The 20606-nt window shown below is 41.5% G+C and overlaps 3 protein-coding genes across 3 annotated transcripts; 2 read left to right on the top strand and 1 right to left on the bottom strand.

Annotated features, from left to right (window-relative positions):
• Positions 1 to 305: 305 nt before the first annotated feature.
• Positions 306 to 1247, top strand: LOC308461521 (olfactory receptor-like protein OLF3; the record flags this gene model as incomplete). The annotated part of the gene is made up of 1 exon (XM_080978517.1): positions 306 to 1247. The coding sequence occupies one exon, from the start codon at positions 306 to 308 to the stop codon at positions 1245 to 1247; it is 942 nt and encodes a 313-aa protein (XP_080834643.1).
• A 3574-nt stretch (positions 1248 to 4821) lies between these two features.
• On the bottom strand, positions 4822 to 20208 carry LOC308461970 (olfactory receptor 10A7-like; the record flags this gene model as incomplete). Its single annotated transcript, XM_080979144.1, has 3 exons — positions 4822 to 5511; positions 17580 to 18500; positions 20203 to 20208. The coding sequence occupies 3 exons, from the start codon at positions 20206 to 20208 to the stop codon at positions 4822 to 4824; spliced, it is 1617 nt and encodes a 538-aa protein (XP_080835270.1).
• Positions 12656 to 13616, top strand: LOC308461538 (olfactory receptor 10A7-like; the record flags this gene model as incomplete). The annotated part of the gene is made up of 1 exon (XM_080978535.1): positions 12656 to 13616. The coding sequence occupies one exon, from the start codon at positions 12656 to 12658 to the stop codon at positions 13589 to 13591; it is 936 nt and encodes a 311-aa protein (XP_080834661.1). The 3' UTR covers positions 13592 to 13616.
• Positions 20209 to 20606: the final 398 nt, after the last annotated feature.

Below are 20606 nucleotides of genomic sequence, written 5' to 3' on the forward strand. Positions count from 1 at the left end.
TTACAAGTTGTCTTGGGAACCGTAAATTAGATGAGTTCAACTCAGTTTTCATTAAGATGTGCACTGAATTGAACCAAAATGAATTTCTCCCCCATTCCTACACTCTCCTGGTACTGTTGCAAACATTTCATCACACTGACATGCTTTCCATTTACCTAGAGTGCTCCTAAAATGTTATGTCTGTGTCCATCATTAATTTTTAGATGAGGAGCAAAGGGACTGTGACACCTCAAACCACAAAGTGTAAGTCATGCTTCCCACTTCCTCTGATTTTTTCCCTTCAGCAGAGATACATTGTCTGCATAATGGAACAACGCAACCAGACCAGTATCAAAGAGTTCATATTTGTGGGATTCTCCAGCGACCGAGGCGCCAATTTGTGCCTCTTTGCAGTGGTTCTCTCCATGTACTTCATCACCCTGACAGGTAACACACTCATCATTGTGGCCATCCGTATTGACCCACGGCTCAGCACACCAATGTACTTCTTCCTGACCAATCTCTCTTTCTTGGACATCTGCTACACAACAAGTGTGGTGCCTCAACTGCTGGTTCATTTCCTGATTAGTCCAAAGACCATCTCCTTCAACAGATGCATGGCCCAGCTCTGTATCTCTTTGACCTTTGGCAGCATTGAGTTTATCCTGTTGGCAGCCATGGCTTATGACAGATATGTGGCTGTTTGCTATCCCTTGCATTATAAAGTCATCATGAATAGGACAGTGTGTATTCAGTTGGCACTAGCTTCCTGGATTGGTGGCTTCCTCAATGCTCTAGTGCAAACTGGGTTCACCATGCGCCTTCACTTCTGCACTTTCAACATCATCAACCACTTTGCTTGTGAAGTCCTGGGTGTTATCAAGTTAGCTTGCTCTGAGACCTTTATCAATGAAATCATGCTTATGGTGGCAGGGGTCATTGTGCTACTCATCCCCTGCATCTTGATAATGCTTTCTTACGTGTATATAATCCGTGCTATCCTACGCATCCACTCTTCAGAAGGTCGGCACAGAGCCTTCTCCACATGTTCCTCTCACCTGACTGTCGTCACCTTCTGCTATGGAACAGCTGCATTTGCTTATATGAACCCCAGAACAAACACTTCACCCAACCAAGACAAGATGTTGGCTTTCGTATATGCCGTGGTCACTCCAATGCTTAATCCTATTATCTATAGTTTAAGGAACAAGGAAGTCAAAGGAGCCTTGGCTAAAGCAGTAAGGAAAAACGTCCCCACGGAAAGCTAAAGAACCATTTGTAAAAATTTATATAGCAGCATTAAAATATGTACAATGGTTATCAGATATTTAACTGATGCAAGTTAAAGTCAAATATAAGCTCTATCTGCTCTTGCCTTTGGGAGGTTGGGGACTGATTTACATATACATGCACAACTCTTAATGAGTCCACACAATGACTGGCAATTGAATGTTAACATCTGAACTCATTGGAAAGCATGATGTTGATATAATAGAATCATAGAATTGTATAGCTGGAAGGAAGCACAAGGCTCATGTGGTCCAACCCTTTGCAATCCAGGCAGAAATCTTTCACCCAAAATCAGACTTGATATAAGCAATGTGTGGTGCAAGATTCCAGGAATACACCCAGGGTTCATGTTTCCTTCAGGAATGAGGCACAGTGGAGAATGTGGTGTTTTTATGATATATGGTTTATTTACATATAAAGTGGTACCTCGGGTTACATACACTTCAGGTTACATACGCTTCAGGTTACACACTCCGCTAACCCAGAAATAGTGCTTCAGGTTAAGAACTTTGCTTCAGGATGAGAACAGAAATCGTGCTCTGGCAGTGCGGCGGCTAAAGTGGTGCTTCAGGTTAAGAACAGTTTCAGGTTAAGAATGGACCTCCGGAACGAATTAAGTACTTAACCTGAGGTACTACTGTATATACAGTATATATACAGCCTGTGACAGATGGATTCACAGCATCACCACTCCAAAAGGGTGTTTTTCTCCCATAGCCACAGCCTTGGATTCAAACAGACATCAGGCATTGCTCTTGCCTCTGTCTTCTCCCAACTTGCTGCTTTATATTGGGTTCAAATCACTGCAACTTTCAACTGTAAACTCTGACTCTGTCTTTCTAACTATTCATGTGTTGCCATTTCTCACAGAGGCGTTGCTGGTGGGAGTGGATGGGAGTTGTAGTTCAATCAGAACAATGTCACTCTGCTGACAGGGGACAACATAGTATCTTAAGAACTCAGTAGCCATCAATATTAAGGGAAAGATTGTTGGATTGCACTGTGGGTGAGCGAGTAAATAAACACACTACTGTACCTTGATCTTGACTTTCCTGAATATTGTGCAAACTGTAGATTAGTGAAGTACTGAGAATTAGTGAAGTACTGAGAATTATGTTACAGATCCAAATCACCCATAATTTCCCAGCCAGATCTAAAGTTAGCAGAGTTACCAAGGAGAGAGTGACTAATTTTATATAAAATATTTTTATTAATATTCAATTAATAACATTCCAATTAATAACAAATCAAATCTTGCCACATCATAATACAAACAATAAAGCCAATTATACATTCCAAATTATTTTTTTTAAGAGGGCTTCCCATGTTCTGGCTGTTGGGAGAGAGATTCTTTCACTTGTTCCTGCTTCCTTCTCTGTTGTTTTTCCCCAGTTTCATAATTCTGATCTTAACCCATTGTCCTATCCCCACAATCACTGGTATGTGACTTTCTATCGTGTTTAACAAACCCATATGTAAGAGGCATTTTATTTTGTGTTGTTATCCGTCGATTGATTTTCAGTGCAGTCCCCTCCAGTGCCTCCCCCCTTTCATTCCACAGTCTTATCTTCAAGGGCTCTGGGCTCTCTTCCAGCTCTCCTTCATTTAATAAGATTTATGGCACAGTAATTTTCAGTTTTTTAAAGTGGGATCATCTTAATAGTTGACCCTGGTTGTGGGCAGGCCCTCAACCTGCCCCCCCCAGTGTGGGTAGAGCCATCACCCTCATGCCAAGGTGGCACCATGATCACCCAGGGCTATTGCCCAATCAATTTGAAGAGCTGATTATGGGGGAATGTATAAAAGCAGTAGTGTGACGTGTGCCAAGCACCTGCTTCGTGCTGCTGAACACCCACCCACCCTTCCTTTAATTTAAGTGTCCTTTGGCCTTGCTTTGGACTTTGGTTGGTTGCCCGTCTTGGGTCGGGGACCGGGTATGAATTTTTCCATTTGGCGAATTGGCATGGGCCACTTGGTTTTTGCCTACCTCTTAGCAATTGTCACAACTTTGTAAGGTTTGGTGGTTAGGCATTGGCTTATTGTTGAGTGGAGGAGGGGAGGTCAGCCATCACCTGACCCTCCATGGTTCAAGGGTATTCTGTTAAAGGAATCCAGGGCCTGGATCTTGTCTGAAGTTCACTTGAGGGGCTAGGGCCATGCCAGGCCTCTGGGAACACCAGGGGAGATGCAGGTGGGTTCCCCCGAAGCAGTCTCCCTTTGGGTGGTTTACCCTTACAGACTTCCTGCAAAGGGGGCAGGAGTCAGATATTGTCTTTTGCCAATGCCTAAGCCAATACCGCTCTCATTTCCTGTAATCAATAAAGTTGTGGCCAAAAAAATTCCCCAATGACCTTAAACAAAAATTCTGTGTCTGTGTGAATTTCTTTATGCTAATGGGGGGTTGGCTTGAGGGTCTTGCCACGCAACAAGCTGATGTTCCAAATATGAGTCTTCCATAGAAAAGCAGTGCCGTAGGGCAGTGTTCCCCAACCTTGGACCTCCAGCTGTTTTTGGACTACAACTCCCATCATCCCTCGCTAGCAAGACCAGTGCTCAAGGATGATGGGAATTGTAGTCCAAAAACAGCTGGAGGCCCAAGGTTGGGGAACACTGCCGTAGGGTATATTTCACAATCAGTAATTATTTGGTTCCTCTAGAATTCAAGCTTGCTCCTGCCCCAGGCCCTAGAGGAAGCTCGCAAAGATTCACCCTCACTTTCACATTAATTCATATATAACAATAATCCATGCAAGCAAATGCAGTTTTGTGTGTGAAATATGCCCCAAGTATAATCCATCGATTGTCTTCAGCCTCCTGTGAGGGGAGGCTGTTTCTTTTTCTCCTGTGCCACAGCCTGTGTCATTTTCTCAACCCGTGCCGCATACATATCTGATCTTGTTTTTGCCAGTTCTAATTGGGGCTCTCCACAGAGGACCGCGCGGCCAAGCATCAAATTCTCTAGTTTTACAGTTTCTCCTGCATTCCGTTTAGATAATTGATTCTTTCTTAGTGAAGTTCACCAAATCATGAAATAGCAAATGTAGAAAAAGAAACAGCCGCTCACCCCACTTAAATTGAAGCACAACGATGAAAGACCCTTTCAGATCAAAGCCTTGGCACCCAGTGACTGATTTATTTAGCAGGTCTTTTTTATCTCCTTCTTTCCAGAACACGCCTGTTTCTTAGTCTAAATTTTAATAATTTTTTGAAGAAGAGGGATCCTCCTGCTCATTGAGATGACTCTGGAGAGTTTCCAATTCATGCAGTGCTCAGCACCCAGCATCCCTGGCCTGCATTCTGTAAAGAGTGGCAGTTATTGGATGACCCGTGGGTGACAAAGGAGAGGGTGACTAATAATCACTATAATAAATATGTAGTATAGACCTGCAGATTAAAACAGAGTTTGAAGAAGTGAGCATAGTAGATACCCTTTAAAGATTTTGTGGTTTCCCGGGAGAGGATCAAACGGAATAAATTCCAGGAGTGTTTGGATTAAGGGGGCTTGTACACTGAATGCATAATCTCTCTTCCAAGTTGTAATATAGAAGAGACTCAGCTGACTTTCCCCATTGCTTTGGCCAAAGCTCCTTTAACGTCCTTATTTCTCAGACTATAAATGATAGGGTTCAGCATGGGAGAGACCAGAGCATAGAAAACCGAGGCTCTCTTTTCCTGGTCAGCCACACGGCTGGACTGGGGCTGCAAGTAGGTGAAGCCAATGGTGCTATAGAACAATGTGACAACAGTGAGGTGGGTAGCACAGGTGGAGAAAGCTCGTTGCCGTCCCCTTGCTGAGTGCATGCTGAGCACCACCCTGGCAATGTGGATGTAAGAGATCACTATAAAAGTGAAAGGGAAAATGAGCACAATGACACTCAGGGCAAAGATGAGGACTTTTACTATATAGGTGTCCATGCAAGCCAGCTGCAACACAGCAGGCTCCTCACAAAAGAAATGGTTGATCTGGTTGGGCCCACAGAAGGGGAAATTTATAGTGACAACTGTCAGTGCTGCAGCATTGAAGAAGCCACCTAACCAACAGGCTCCTGCCATCTGGGTACACACTTGCATCCTCATGATGGTTGGGTACCGCAGTGGTTGACATATGGCCACGTAGCGGTCATATGCCATGAGAGCCAGGATGAAGCACTCAGTCATCCCACAAGACAGAGTCAGGTTGAGTTGGGCCATGCATCTACTGAAGGTAATGATATTTATCCCAGAGGCCAGGTGGACAAGCATCTGAGGGACAGTAATGATTGTGAAGAGCATGTCCAGAAAAGAGAGGTTACCAATGAAAAAGTACATGGCTGTATGAAGGCGTGAGTCAACCCACACCAAGTAGATGATGAGGCTGTTCCCAAACATGGTAGCCAGAATTACAGCTGAGCAGAGCACCAAGAGGACTTGCTGCAATGTGGGGTGAGTGGTGAAGCCAAGAAGAATGAATTCATTCACTGATGTCCAATTCTGTCTCCACATCTTTCTCATCAGATACCATCTGCAATGATAAAAGTAACTGTGATGACAGGAAATGCTATTTTCAATGCAACACACCTAACCAAGTTGATATCACACAACACATATTTCTTGAGAGCTTTTGGTCTGACTGGCTGAAGTCTCTGCTTCTTTTTCACTGCCTCTGGTTCCTATATTTCTCAGCTATTTCTCGTGGCTTCTAATGGTCCTGGCTGTCATCTTTGCTCATCACGCTACAAGCTCATGTATAAGTCAGCTCTATACTTTATCCATCTATGGGTATTGAACAGATTTTTTTAAAAATGGATCACAGTTTCAAATGAGAACGAAGGAGAGAAATGTGCCACGAAACCTATGGCTCAGGACTGCAATACCTCAAGTACTACCTCTCCCCACTCCCAAGATTCTGTGATCATAATCAGAGGCCCTTATATTTTTAGACATCTTCCACCTGACATCTAGTTCTGTGCATAGAAAATTGAAAACACATTCAGGCTATAATGCTATACAACAGTTACCTAGGAGTGCATCCTATTGAACCTTCTTGGTAGTAGCACCCTCCCTGTGGAATGCCCTCCCATCAGATGTCAAGGAGATAAGTAACTATACAACTTTTAGAAGATATCTGAAGGCAGTCCTATATAGGAAAGTTTTAAACACGTACTCTTTTATTACTATTTGGATATGCTGAAAGCTGCCCAGAGTGGCTGGGGCAGCCCAGTCATATAGGTGGGGTACTACTACTACTGCTAAATTATTTCAAGGTCATCCAGTTTTAAAAGTCCTTCACTGAAATCTGTAGTTATACTGCTGTTACTCAGTTTAATTAATCCCCCCTTTTTTGCCCATTATGAGAACTTAGCCAAATAGATACCTGCTCCTTTTAGACATTGTCTACTTGTACATATGGTGAAAGTAAATATGTAATTTGACCATGCAAAGCCACCTATGGGATTTACCTGCCGTTTTTGTAATATCCATTCCAGCCACTGTCTGTTTCCTAAAATGCTGATCCCCTTTGCAGAATTTAATAGCCACAGTCACATATAAGGCGCCAATAATACCCCATGTCTTTTAAATATCTGAGTACATATTAAAAAAAAATCACACGAAAATTCTGACAAAGAAAAAGGGAAATGTTGTCCCATTAAAAAGAAACCAAAGGTAAAAATAGCACAATACCTTTTGTTGTTTAGTCGTTTAGTCGTGTCTGACTCTTCGTGACCCCATGGACCAGAGCACGCCAGGCACTTCTGTCTTCTACTGCCTCCCACAGGATCACTCCCCTTCATGGATCACTGCCTTGCCGTGGCGAAGGGGCTTGAATAACTCAGAGAAGCTATGAACTATGCCGAGCAGGACACCCAAGATGAACAGGTCGTAGTGGAGAGTTTTGACCAAACGTGATCCACCTGGAGGAGGAACTGGCAAGCCACTCTAGTATCCCTGCCAAGAAAACTCCATGGACAAAGACAATACCTTTAGTAACAGCAACTAAAAGTCACAAAATATCCTGCAAGAAAACGGAATACATGATGGTTAGGAAATTAATATGATCTACTATTCGTCACACAATCTGAAATAAAACCTTTCTGCGGAGAAACATATATGACTTAAAATGAACCTTTAAAGCTGAATAGCACAGACAATATCTTCTGTAGTATAATCAAGGGAAAGTAAATTCTCTGTGGAGTTCTCACCTTGTTAATATATATGTTCCTTGGGGATAAGCAGCAGGAAAATGAAGTTAAGTTTTCAAAATATAAACTTGGCTGAAGAGGACAAATCTTGGAGGTAAAAAATACCGTATTTTTCGCCCCATAGGGCACACAGGCCCATAGGGCGCACCTAGTTTTTTTTTTGGGGGGGGGGAATAAAGAAAAAAAATTATTCCCCCCCCCCCAGGCGCGGGGCTAGGGATGGGGAAGCCCGAGCTTCCCCCAACCCCACCCCCAAGAACAGGCTGCTATCCGCATGCCTAGGGAGCCCGGTGGGAAGTCGCGCCGGTCTCCCCAGGCTTGCGGATATCTGCCCGAAGCCTGGGGCGCGCTGCTCGGCGCGCCCCAGGCTTCGGGATGCAGGCAGCTCTCCGCAAGCCTGCATACATAAAGTGCCTTGGCTTAAATACATGCAGTTTAAGACGGAATACCTTGTTTCTTCTTTTACTTTCTTTTTTAATGGAGTGCCTTACATATTAAATATAAAAGAGACCTCCGGGTATAGGGCGGTATATAAATTCATATATATATATATATATATATATATGTGTGTGTGTGTGTGTGTGTGTGTGTGTGTGTGTGGGGCAGGACTTTGATCTCCAAGCAAACTGAAGTCAAGAGACTGCATGTATGGTAGGGATCACTTGCAGGCAAAAGTGAAAGGTTCTAGTATATGTTCCCTACAGGATTCATCCGAAGCCAGAACTGAATCAGATTGATTCGTAATGATCTGGCCTTTGACCAAGGCTGGATCTACATTGATCTGTAAATATGCTATGAAAAATAATGTTATATAATGCTCAATGCATTCTTTCATTGCTGGCTGATCCCTGCTCTACAGCACCCTCTGGTGTCACATTTTAATAATACATTTTTAACATTATGAAGGATTCCTATTAATTATGCCAGTATAATGCAGCGGGTTGCAAATAGAGACAAAGCAATCGTATGCCATAACTAATAACATGAAACACTCTAGGCCCCCAAAGAAGACGGCACAATATATTTGTGCCCTTCATTCAAAAAAGGAGATAGTCTTTGTCTCAGAGAGAAGGTCCACAAGCAACTTAGGGACAATAGCTGATGTGAACTTAACTTCTGCCAAGGACAGGTTTTGGAGGAAGTAGTACATAGGGCTTTGCAAGATGGGGTCCAGCTTGTTAGCAGAATTATGAATATGTTTCCTATCAAAGTCACTAGATAGAAGACAAGAAACAGAACGAAGAGGAGGGCCTGAAGCTGTCCCAGATTGGCAAACCCCAAAAGAATGAACTCATTGAACATAGTCTGGTTAGGTCAGCTCATTAAAAAATTAAACTGCAATCCCGGGTAACAATACACAGAAGCGCAATACCAATAACTCCACTTTCCAACTGAAAGCAAAATCATTCTTTGCAATAACTATGATTGCCTGGCGTGCTCTGGTCCATGGGGTCACGAAGAGTCGGACATGACTAAACAACTAAACAACAACAACAACAATGATTGCCTTAGTTGCTTTGACAGATGACATTTGACATTTTTCACAATTCTATTTCACCGATGATTTTACAAGCAGAAGTTAGCAAACATTTTTATTCCGTTATTCCAACTTGGAAATGTTCCTGTACTTATCAGGATTCCATTTAGGAGCTGAGTAGTTCAAAACATCTGGAAAACAAAATAGTTCAACAAATTGTATTCCTGTTAGAGTTCAAAGCACGGAGTCCATAATCTAGGGGCAGTAAACCAACATCCCGCAAACTAATTATTGTTGAATTTCAGTAATGAGTATTTATATGGCTCAGTAATGGACATTGGCTTCACAGCAACACCCGATGAAAGTTGCCATTGATGAAACTAAATATAGTTTAAATTAAAAATAAATAAATACTAAAGCATCAGCCTTGGATTTTTAGAGACCAAAATTCTTTATGAAAAGCTAATTAGACAGCTAATTATACATACCCAGGAACAAAAATCAGAGGAAAAATGTGGCATCAGTAGAGGCCATGGAACATCAACAGTCATTATCCCCATTGGTGATTCCCAAAGGGATATTCCTAGTCCAGACTACCAATGGGAGCAGACAATAGTTCACTATGAGTTTCCAGTAGCATCAATGAATTCTAAAATCAAACGGAGTTCTGGTGCATTATAAGTCTTCTGTCCCATGAGAATTAGACACACGGAATGTATCCCAATTAATATGTTCCCCAGATTGTATTGTATTGTATTGTAGTAACCATATTATGTGAACAGATCTTTACACCAGATCACTGAAAGAGAAAATTTGGGGCTTAGTGGATAAATTTTGGGGCTGAGTGGATAAACTTGATCATGGCCTACTTCCTTGAAAAAGGCTTAGAACCTGAAAGTTTCATTGTTTACTTCTGAACATTGATCAACAGTAACTTAAAGTTACTGTTTCAGTAACTTAAAGTGACTGTGGAAACCACACATGAAACCATTTATGTTTGGAAATGTTCTGAATGACAACAAAACTATGACTGGAGTACACATGGACTCTGCGGTATTCCAGTATGTTGCTAGCCATTTACCCCCTGACACAACAAATTTCACTGTGCTTTAGATGATGGCCTCAGTGTGGACATGTACTCGTTCGGTTGCTTACCCTTCCCACCACACACTTTATCTTGAAGAGCTGTCAAGAGGACAGTTCTGGATTTGAACTGTCAAATATAAAAATTATGATGAACCATAACAAGAGAGAGCTTGAAGTTGCCAATCAAAAACACCTGGATAGCACACATCACCGAGTGTCCTCCCCAATATGATGAGATGTCATGTTTCTATTTACGTTTTAGTGACAATGCATTAATTTGCATCTATACTTATTAATAACCTTATGCAAATTTTATGCAGATTTGTGCTATTTTCTCCCCCCCCCCATGATGAATTATTATTATTAACAGTCCAAAAGTGTCCACCTCAAATTGTCACCACTTCAATTCTGCTCAATACAATTGGTTCAAAGGTGCTTGCATCATCAAACACATTGCTTCAGATTCTGCCCCTTCCCCCAACAGGCATCCCTTTTCTGATCTCTAATTGTGTGAATGAAGAAATGAGGTAATAAAGATCTGGAACTAGTAGAAACCCATCCTAGTCCTGTTTATTCTACTAGGAAACAAATGTATCCCCAAATGATACATTTGCCTTTGGGGACTAAGGTGATACAGCATTCTGCTCCTTTAAAAATATATAGCACGTTTCTAATTAAAAATCAAGGTGAGGGCAGCCTCCATCCTTAACTCCTGCTCAGAAACGCAAAGTATAGCTACCATAAGAAATAATTTCCAAAGTTTATATGTCAGTAAGGGATTAATTATCCTATTCACTAGTAGTTTAACAGAACTATGGAAATTCAAAAGTATGAACAAGATTTATAACTTTAAAGATAATGTAAATCAAGGCCTGCAATGATTTTTTAATAGTGTTGTCTTTATATTCTCAAGTGAAGAATGGCTTGGAAATTATGCTCCACACAATCACAGTGACTGAGTGACCAAGCAGCCCCTGCTTTGCTAACACAGAAATTTCTTTCACATTTAAGAGGTAGGTGAGGAATTTCTTTATTCTGAAGGGTATCATACACCCTTACTGTATTATCAGGTGCTGAATTAAGTATGAAACAGGGGTGCAAACTTGAAGAAGACACATGACACAGTGCACACACACCATTTGAATGGGAATGCCTATCAGCTTTGTGGGGGCCTGGCTGCCTCAAACCTTTTATAGTGGGGGCAGAAGCCCCCAGGAGTTGGCTCCAATGGTATGAAAGGAGAAGTACAAGTGGACAAATAATTTAGATTCTCTTATTGCATGTTTTTAGGTTTTAGTAGAATGGGGTTGGCTCTCTCTTTTTCTCTCATTTGGGACTGTATTGTCTTAACTTACAAATGAGTAGTAGCCCTGTTTCCACTGGCTGCACTGTGTGTAAGTCCCCTTCAGCACAATCGGTCTTATCTCTGAGTAAACATGGATCTGATTGTAATGTTAATAGAATTATCACAGGGATGGGGAACCTGTGGCTCACCACATATTGTACTTTGACACATATCAGCCTTGACCAATGGCCATGCTGCCTTGTGCTGAGGGCAGTTGAAGTCACATCTGAAGGGGGGCCTCTTCCTCATCTGCAAATGATCTCATAGCAATGTGCAGTAGCTGATTTGTGATTAGGTGTGCTGATGAATATTAACACTGAAAGAGTAGTTAGGGTGACCAGATGCAAAATAAGACAGCAATACTGAGCCTCTAATAGCAAGTAGACCTTATTTTAATCTAGCAACAATTTTGCATGGCTATGAAAGATACAGGAACACTACCCTCTTTTGCAGTAAGTTAAACTATTAATTTAAGAAATATTTTAGTTGGTCCTAGAGAAGATGATGATGGAAGCCTCTGTGTCTCATCTCTCATTCTGCAGCACCCAGATGAAATGAGTGCTGCTAGATCTAGGCTGATGGAGAGGCAGATAGATGTGAAGTATCACCACTTCCTTGGCTGCAACCTCATAAAATATGGCCATGACCTGGGACATGTACTTTGCAAACTGTCTTTTTAGAGTAGAGTATATATCTTTTCAGTCTTTTCAGTTAAGACATTTTATTGTAGAAAAGTAAATACATTTAAGGATTAACGGAAATTGATTTATTTTTTGAACTTTTTGCCTATGATAAAAATCAACTTAAAGGTATTTATCTTCTTTTTTAAAAAAATAGAAATGTTCAATGAAATTCAGTCTTGATAAAAATGAAAAGCTAAAAGATGCGGTATACCAAATGACATGGAGAATATTAAGCATTTTTGGAAAAGCTAGCTCCCTGCAACTGCTATATAAATGTTAGGCTTTAGAATAAACTTTGAATTGTAACTTTAAATTATGACAAGCAAATGTAAAACACTAAGGCAACATGATGTAAATTAAAGCATAAGGATGAAGTTTGAAGTTTGTATTTTGAATATGTGAAAAAAGAATTGATTGATTGAAGTGGGACATTAAAAAGTTATTATCTGGTCACCTCCACATTATCCTAATCCACCCCAGCCAAACAGATCACGGGATTGGGGTTGCACTGTAAATCAATTTAATAGAGCCAGTGCAAAATGTATTAAATAGCTATTAATCTCTTTGTTTGTTGCTTTACCTTCAGTATATAATCCAATCCAATAATCTTGAAGAAATGAAGTGGAAAAACCAAACAAGTGTGATGGAATTTATCCTCGTTGGTTTTTCAACCATGCCAAATATAGAGCTGTTTTTGTTTCCCCTAGTCTTGATGATGTACATTGTGACAGTGACTGGGAACGTCCTCATCATTGTGGTTGTCATGATAGATCCAGCTCTTCAATCTCCAATGTACTTCTTCCTGAGGAACTTGTCCTTCATTGAGATCTGCTTCACTTTAGACACAATCCCTAAAATGCTAGTCAACCTTCTGCTGAAGCATAAAAGTATTTCTTACATTGGCTGTGCCATTCAAATGTCTGGCTTCTTCTATTTTGGATGTGCTGAATGTTTCATTTTAGCTGCCATGTCCTATGACCGCTATGTTGCTATCTGTAACCCCTTGCACTATGCCACTGTCATGAACAAGAATTTCTGCCACAAGTTGGTGGGTGGGGTGTGGGTCATTGGCATTCCCGTATCACTATTGCAGGCAGCTTGGATCTTTAGTCTCCCCTTTTGTGGACCCAAAGAGGTCAATCACTTTTTCTGTGATGCGCCACCAGTACTGAAGTTAGTTTGTGCTGATACTTACTTATTTGAAATGCAAGCCCTTGCCTCTACGCTCTTGTTCCTCATGTTTCCTTTTGTACTTATCCTGATCTCCTACATACGCATCATTACCACCATCCTCAGAATATCTTCAGCAGAGGGCAGACACAAAGCCTTCTCTACTTGCTCGTCTCATCTCATTGTGGTGACATTGTTCTATGGAAGTGGGAGCATTGTCTATCTGAGACCCAACTCCAACTATTCCCCAGAAGTCAAAAAAATGCTGTCTCTATTTTATGCAGTCCTCACACCCATGCTAAACCCCATTATCTACACTCTGAGGAACCATGAAGTGAAGGTAGCCATGAAGAGAATTCTTGGTCAGAAAATCTTCTCATAGACTACAAAGATGTGTTACGGACAACATGGAGATTTCCTAATGTCAGTTGAGGAACAGATATTGATATAGTCCTGGCTGTTAGAAAAAAGAAATATCCAGGCAGTTCCTTTAGACAACAGACAGAAACAGTTTTGGAAATCGTCAGATGCAGCTCATACTGTATAGCACCATAGAAACTGTTTTTGACATAACTGTCACAAAGGGCTACCATATGTCCTTTTCCCCCAGGACATGTCCTCCTTTTCATGGGTAGAATCGTCATAGCGATCCATAGTTAAAAGTAGAAGTCAGCAAATGTGTCTTCCTTTTTGCTCTTCAAAATATGGCAAGCCTACCAGGGTAAAGTAACCTGTAACCTACATTTTCACTACAGCTAGTCTATTTTTTATATAACAAAAGTAATAATGATCTAATTATGTAAATGAATAAACATGTTACTCTGTGTAATGGTGTGGAAAATGTCCTTTTGCACTGCAGAAATGCATGCAGACTTCATAAGCCTGCTATGTTTTGTGGTTTCTTAATTGATATATTTTCTAAAGGAGCATACTTGTATTTAAATTACCATACTTGTCATAACTCTTTAGCTTAAAAAACACAGAGGACAGCTAACAGTGCTCTTCCAGATGACTCTTTACCTAGTGCACCATCAAATATCAGCTCTCTGCTAGGCTTCTGTTTGTTTCTTTCTTTCTTTAATGCTGCAACTGGTGGCAACTGGTCTGGAGCCACAGTGGCAGAGCGCCAGAGGTAAGGCGGCAGCTGGCAGCAAGGGGACGAAGACTGGGCAGCAGTGGGCAGCATGTCACAATGGCGGTGAAGGGTGGTGGTGATGGGAGGGTGCCAGGCACCCAGAACAACATTTTGTGGGTGCCCAGCCCCCTAGCGCCCTCTGGAATTGGCACAAGTGCCAGGCTCTAAGGGAGCCTGTTGCAGGGGCACCTGGTCATGCCCCCTCAAAAAATGTGCCTGGGGTCACAGCCCCCCCCCACTATGCCACTGATATGGGGAGGTTCCACTCAGCATTACCTGCCACCCCCTGCCACCCTTTTCCTGAGCTGCCAGTGTCTCCTAGCAAGCAGGGAATGCCCTGCCCTGCCCTGGCTGCCCATCTCCAAGGTGACTAGCAGAAGTATGGAAGCTGAGCAGGGTGTGTTAGCCTGGCAGGGATCCAGCACTGATAGTCCATAAAGTACTTCATGGTTATGGAAGCATTTCACAACCTAAAGAGCCACTGGCAGCAGGGCATGCCTTCTCCTCCTCCCTGTTGGCTTCCTTTGGGGAACATATAATGCTGTATATGAGACTTCATTTTTCTCCTGTCATGTTCCCCACACGATTCTCCACCACCCATGATCAACTACTTTATGGACAGCCCCTCTAGGTGAGGAAGGCTCCTCCCTGCCCTGAAGGATCCACATTGCTCTCATGTAAGTCATGTGACTTTCATGGAGAGGGCACCCCCAAAAGACGTGCATCCCAATTTCCCTCTGCAGGATGTTAGAGGGCATTTCATAGGGCAGTGGTGGCGGACCTATGGCACCTATGGCACATTCTGAGTGCCCTCTCTGTAGGCACGTGCGCTGTCATCCCAGCAGGGCCGTAATTGTCAGGAGTTCAGCTTACACTCGAGTAGGACCCTGGCAGAGACACATGCCCAACTGGCATGTTCCCTCCCTCCTGGTTGATCGTTCGGGAGCTTCATAAGCTTTCTTCAGCCTGAACATCACAGCAACCGATGCCAACTGACACCAGCACACTTAGAGATCCGCAGAGTTTGCGCACTTTGTGTGACAGACCTCAGCAACTCAGTATTTGGGCTAATCTACTTTATTTACTTATAAACACACACGGAGCACTGCAACATGGCTCCCCCTCTCTGTAGCATCAGACAGCAAAGAGAAAAAGAAGAAAGGACAATAGTCCCACTTCACGGAACACAGTAACACAAACATCCTGTCTCCATCACTTCCCACTCTGTGGAGTCAAAACATACACCGTCATGTGATAGACATGAATCCCATGCAGAGCTCACTGACTGCAGTCATGGAGCAGGAATTTTAACAGTAACTTCTGTGCTGGTCACGGGGGAGGAGGAGGAGGGGAGGGCTCGCACGTGCTGCCAAAGCCTGCGTTACCAGGGCCTGGTGAGCGAGCGAGGGGCTGAGGAGGCATTGACTTTTGATGCTCCAGGGCCTCCCGCCAGTCTGTTTTTCCTACTTGGGAGTAAGCCATCTTGAGTTCAGCAGGGCTTAACACCCAGGTCAGTAAGCATATAAAGATGACAACCTAAGAAGGGACTGTTGGGTTTACGTGTTCTCTGGGCTTTCCTGCAGAAGCCAACAGAGAGATTCATTCTGTGGAGGCTGTGATCAAATGACAGCTGAAGAAATGGCAAACAACAACAACATATTATTATTATTATTATTATTATTATTATTATTATTATTATTATTAATACCCTGCCCACCTAGCTGGGTTTATTTCTTTATTTATATTTATTTGTATGTGCACACACAGACAATCATTATTATATCATATTAAGAACTGGGAGAAGGTGGCTTTTAGTACAGCCCTCCAGTGTACACTAGTGTCCAAAATTGTGGAACCTTTTGGAAAAAACGTATTTCCGTGGTTTGATGGCTCATAACACCACTTTGTAATACCAGTGCTTTATTTTCTGTGGGGACGCAGGGGGACATATACCCCTAAACATTTTGTAAATTTAATGGGAGAAGAAATTCACTGTATTTATTCTTCCCCATTTGAACTGTATTTATTTTTCCCCGGTGGTGATTTCCTTGAGTCAAAATGAGACTTTTTTTAGAAGGAAAAAAAAAAAGCACTGAGTTATATCATAAAATTATATATCAATGGAAAGATAATTTAATGAAGAATGTAATGCAATAACTTTTATGAAGGATTATTTATTACAACAGCAGTTACAAAGAAGAAAAGTGAAAAACAGAAAAAAATGGGATATACTGGTTAAATTGCCATGTTGGCACTTTGCGATAAATAAGTGAGTTTTGGGTTGCAGTTTGGGCACTCAGTCTCTAAACGGTTTGCCATTACTGTAGTAGTGGGTCTCCTAACAACTCTCAAAACTCTTAATAAGCTACATCTCAAATGATTATTTGGGGTAAATCAGGATTGTTTTAAATTTATACTGCATACTTACTAGTCATTGAATATGATTTATGTTAGTCTGATACAACTCCATGCTTACAGCTATTTTAATTGTATTGTGGTTATTTTTATTACATCTTTTTACAATTTCAAGGAATTTTTGCATGTTTTGTGTATCTCCACCCCCTCTCATATATCCCCCTTTTTTGTAAGGGAAAACAGAACAGAAGGCCAGGTTTCCATGATGTACACTGTACCTAGTTGTGATTCAATTAAGTATTTGCTGTTTGGGTCTGTGCTTTGAATGGCTAAGACTAAGTTATGCATGAACAACAACAACAAAATCCAATACTCTCCAGTGTGGTGTAGTGGTTAAGAGCGGTAGACTCGTAATCTGGGGAACCGGGTTCGCGTCTCCGCTCCTCCACGTGCAGCTGCTGGGTGACTTTGGGCTAGTCACACTTCTCTGAAGTCTCTCAGCTCTACTCACCTCACAGAGTGTTTGTTGTGGGGGAGGAAGGGAAAGGAGAATGTTAGCCGCTTTGAGACTCCTTCAGGTCGTGATAAAGCAGGATATCAAATCCAAACTCTTTTTTCTTCTGTTCTTTGAATGGGTTACAATCGAGCTAGCTGCCTGTATGACAAAATCCAATTTCAGCATGCTGTTTACTAGGAGCAGGAACTGTCTTTTGTGCTTCTTTTAGACACCACTTTATACATTCTGGTCATGCTCAATCTGTGGAAATTATATAGTACCGGCAATCAAAAGTATACTAATTTATCTTTATTGCTTCCAAACATTATGGTGAATGAATGATCATCTGTGAAAAAATAATTCTCTGTTCATGGTCTTGGTCACCATCCTCTTAATGGCACCATTTACTTCCTTATTCCTTAGGGCATAGATAACAGGGTTCAGCATGGGCGTGATGGCGGTGTACACTAAAGCCAAGTATTTGTCACTATCCTGAGTATTAAGTGATTTGGGCCTTAGATAAATCAAGCTGCCACTCCCATAGTACAGGGTCACCACCAAGACATGAGAAGAGCAGGTGGAGAAAGCTTTCTGACGCCCTTCCGAGGATGTCATCTTCAGGACATTGGAAATAATCAGAGAGTAGGACACAATGATAAGGGAAAAGGGGGTGAAAATAACTAGGATGGCAGCTGTAAAGAGCTGCATTTCATACAAAGAAGTGTCAATGCATGAAAGCTTGAGGAGTGGTGGGATATCACAGAAAAAATAATTAATTTTGTTTGATCCACAGAATGGCAGAGTGAAGACCCAAGCTGTCTGAAGCAGAGACACCAAGTTGCCCATGAACCATGAGAGGACAGTCAGTGAAAGGCAAACTTTCTGGTTCATGATGATCATGTATCTCAGTGGTTTGCATATGGCCACGTAACGGTCATAAGCCATAACAGCCAGGAGGAAGCATTCTGATGATGCTAAGAAAAGCAAGAAGAACATTTGTGTGGCACATCCAGTGTAGGAAATTCTCTTATTCTCTGATAGGAAATTAACTAGCATTAGGGGGAGGGTCACCGAAGAGCAGCAAATGTCCAGGAAAGACAAGACCTTCAGAAAGAAATACATTGGTGTGTGAAGTGATGGATCTGCTATGACCATGATGAAAATGAGCATGTTCCCCAACACTATTATTATGTAAACCAATAGAAAGACAATGAACAAAAACAGCTGCAGGTCAGGATGATTCATTAAACCCAAGAGGACAAATCCATTCTCTCTTGTAGCATTCATTGCTCTTGTTTGACTCTTCTGGAAGAAGAAAAGAATGCAAAATGTGTTAAAGGAAGCTTAAAATAACATAGGTAAAGGTAAAGGTAAGACTCTGGGGTTGCAGCGCTCATCTTGCTCTATAGGCCGAAGGAGCCGGCGTTTGTCTGCAGACGGCTTCTGCGTTATATAGCCAGCATGACTAAGCTGCTTCTGTCACACCAGAGCAGCGCACAGAAACGCCGTTTACCTTCCCACCAGAACAGTACCTATTTATCTACTTGCACTTGACGTGCTTTTGAACTGCTAGGTGGGCAGGAGCTGGGACCAAGCAACGGGAGCTCATCCCGTTGCAGGGATTTGAACTGCCGGCCTTCCGACCGGCAAGCCCTAGGCTCTGTGGTTTAGACCACAGTGCCACCTGCGTCCCTTAAAATAACATAGGAAGAAATAATTCCAATCACTGAAGCAGTAATAAAGTATTTGCATATTTACTGCTGACAGTAAAAGCAGCAAGAAAGCACTGTGAGATTGCATTTTGTTTAGTTAGTATTGTATGTAGTCATCAGACTATTAGAAAGCAAAAGTTTCACATTCTTAGTGAACATGATGCCTTCATGATGTTTCAGACAAAATTCCTATTAGCCCCAGCCAGCATTGACATGCTTAGAGATTATAAGATTTGCTGTCCAACAGCATGTGGAAATGACAAGGTTTGGGAAGGCTGCTCTGGAGAACACAGGACAGAAACCATTTAGAGATGGCTTCTGCGAAAGAGATGACAGAAAACCACTCGATCTTTGAGAAGCCACATGTTAAAAATTGTTTCTCTTAATAGCCACATCCAAAGATTTCATGGAACATTTGTCAAGATTAGCACAGTATTCTTGCAACATCAGGGCTGTTTTAAATAGCTCTACATAGCCTCAATGATCACAGTGCAATTTGTTCACATGGAGTGACATATTGCATAGTGGGGCATTCTTTTCATATTAGCACAAAACTGCTGGAAGAAATAGCTTTTCTGCTATTGTCATAAATATAACTTCAAGTGATCTAAATTAAGTGAACAAAAAAAACCACAAAAAGAACACACCCAACAACAACCAGACAATACAGTACTGAATTTTGGTGGAAAAGATGAATTGCAGAATGTAATCACTGTTATTTTTAATGTTGCATAATCCGGCTGAATTGATTTTTTTTGTGCCATTGTTCTTCAATGGAAAAGATAAGTGTTCCCTCTGAAAACTGTTCCTAATAAATAAATTTGGGGAAGTAGTTATTTTTTCATTTTTTTTTTTTAAAGTATGAACATGGTCCACCCAAAATTAAAGGCTTTTCAGTCACACTTATTTCAACAAGGGAGGTTTAAAGACCATGGTGATTCTGTCTTTGAAGTTACTGCCATACGGTGGTGCTTAAGACATGATTGTTTCCTTATACATTTTATCACTGAGAAGCCAACATGATAGCAATAGTTTAATAAATCTCACTCTTACATAGAAAGCTTATTATGTATGCATTCATGCAGTATTAATTATTGTAGAAACCTTTTAATATTATACACAAATATTTGGGAGTAGGACCCTTTGAACTTGGTGGGACTTACTTCTGAGTAGACAGTAAATAGAACTGCATTGTAGATCAAGTTGAAGTCAAAATACATTGGATCTTTCTACACAGGAAAACAGTCTTGGTTCTTTCTCTTGTTATTTTTTTTGTAGTAAAGAGTCTCACTTACCAGCATAATGAACGCAAATAAACACCAGTGCAGGAAATGCCAGCTGATATTTCATAGTGAAGCAAAATAAAACCTTGAAAGAGATGGAAACGTGGATGGATCAGGTGGTTCTTCCACACCCAACTCCTCAGATGAAGAAGAAAATAATAATATAAAATAATTTTTCTAAAACAGGGAAATTTCCTTTCATTTCCCAATACATTTCGGATTAAAAAATACTGAAGAGTGAACAATATTTAGTCTCTCTTACTCTCATTACTTTCCGCTCATAGATATCATCTGCTTATAGGATGGGCAGACTGATTTCAGAGGCATGTCTCAGACCTCTGTGTGCCCCTAAGGAGAAGGATTGTGAAGGAACCTTGGGGGTTTCTAATAAAGTTTACATCCTGTTCTCTATCAGA

Source organism: Podarcis pityusensis (genome assembly GCF_964106645.2).
Source record: "Podarcis pityusensis genome assembly, chromosome: 13".
Classification (NCBI taxonomy): domain Eukaryota; kingdom Metazoa; phylum Chordata; class Lepidosauria; order Squamata; family Lacertidae; genus Podarcis; species Podarcis pityusensis.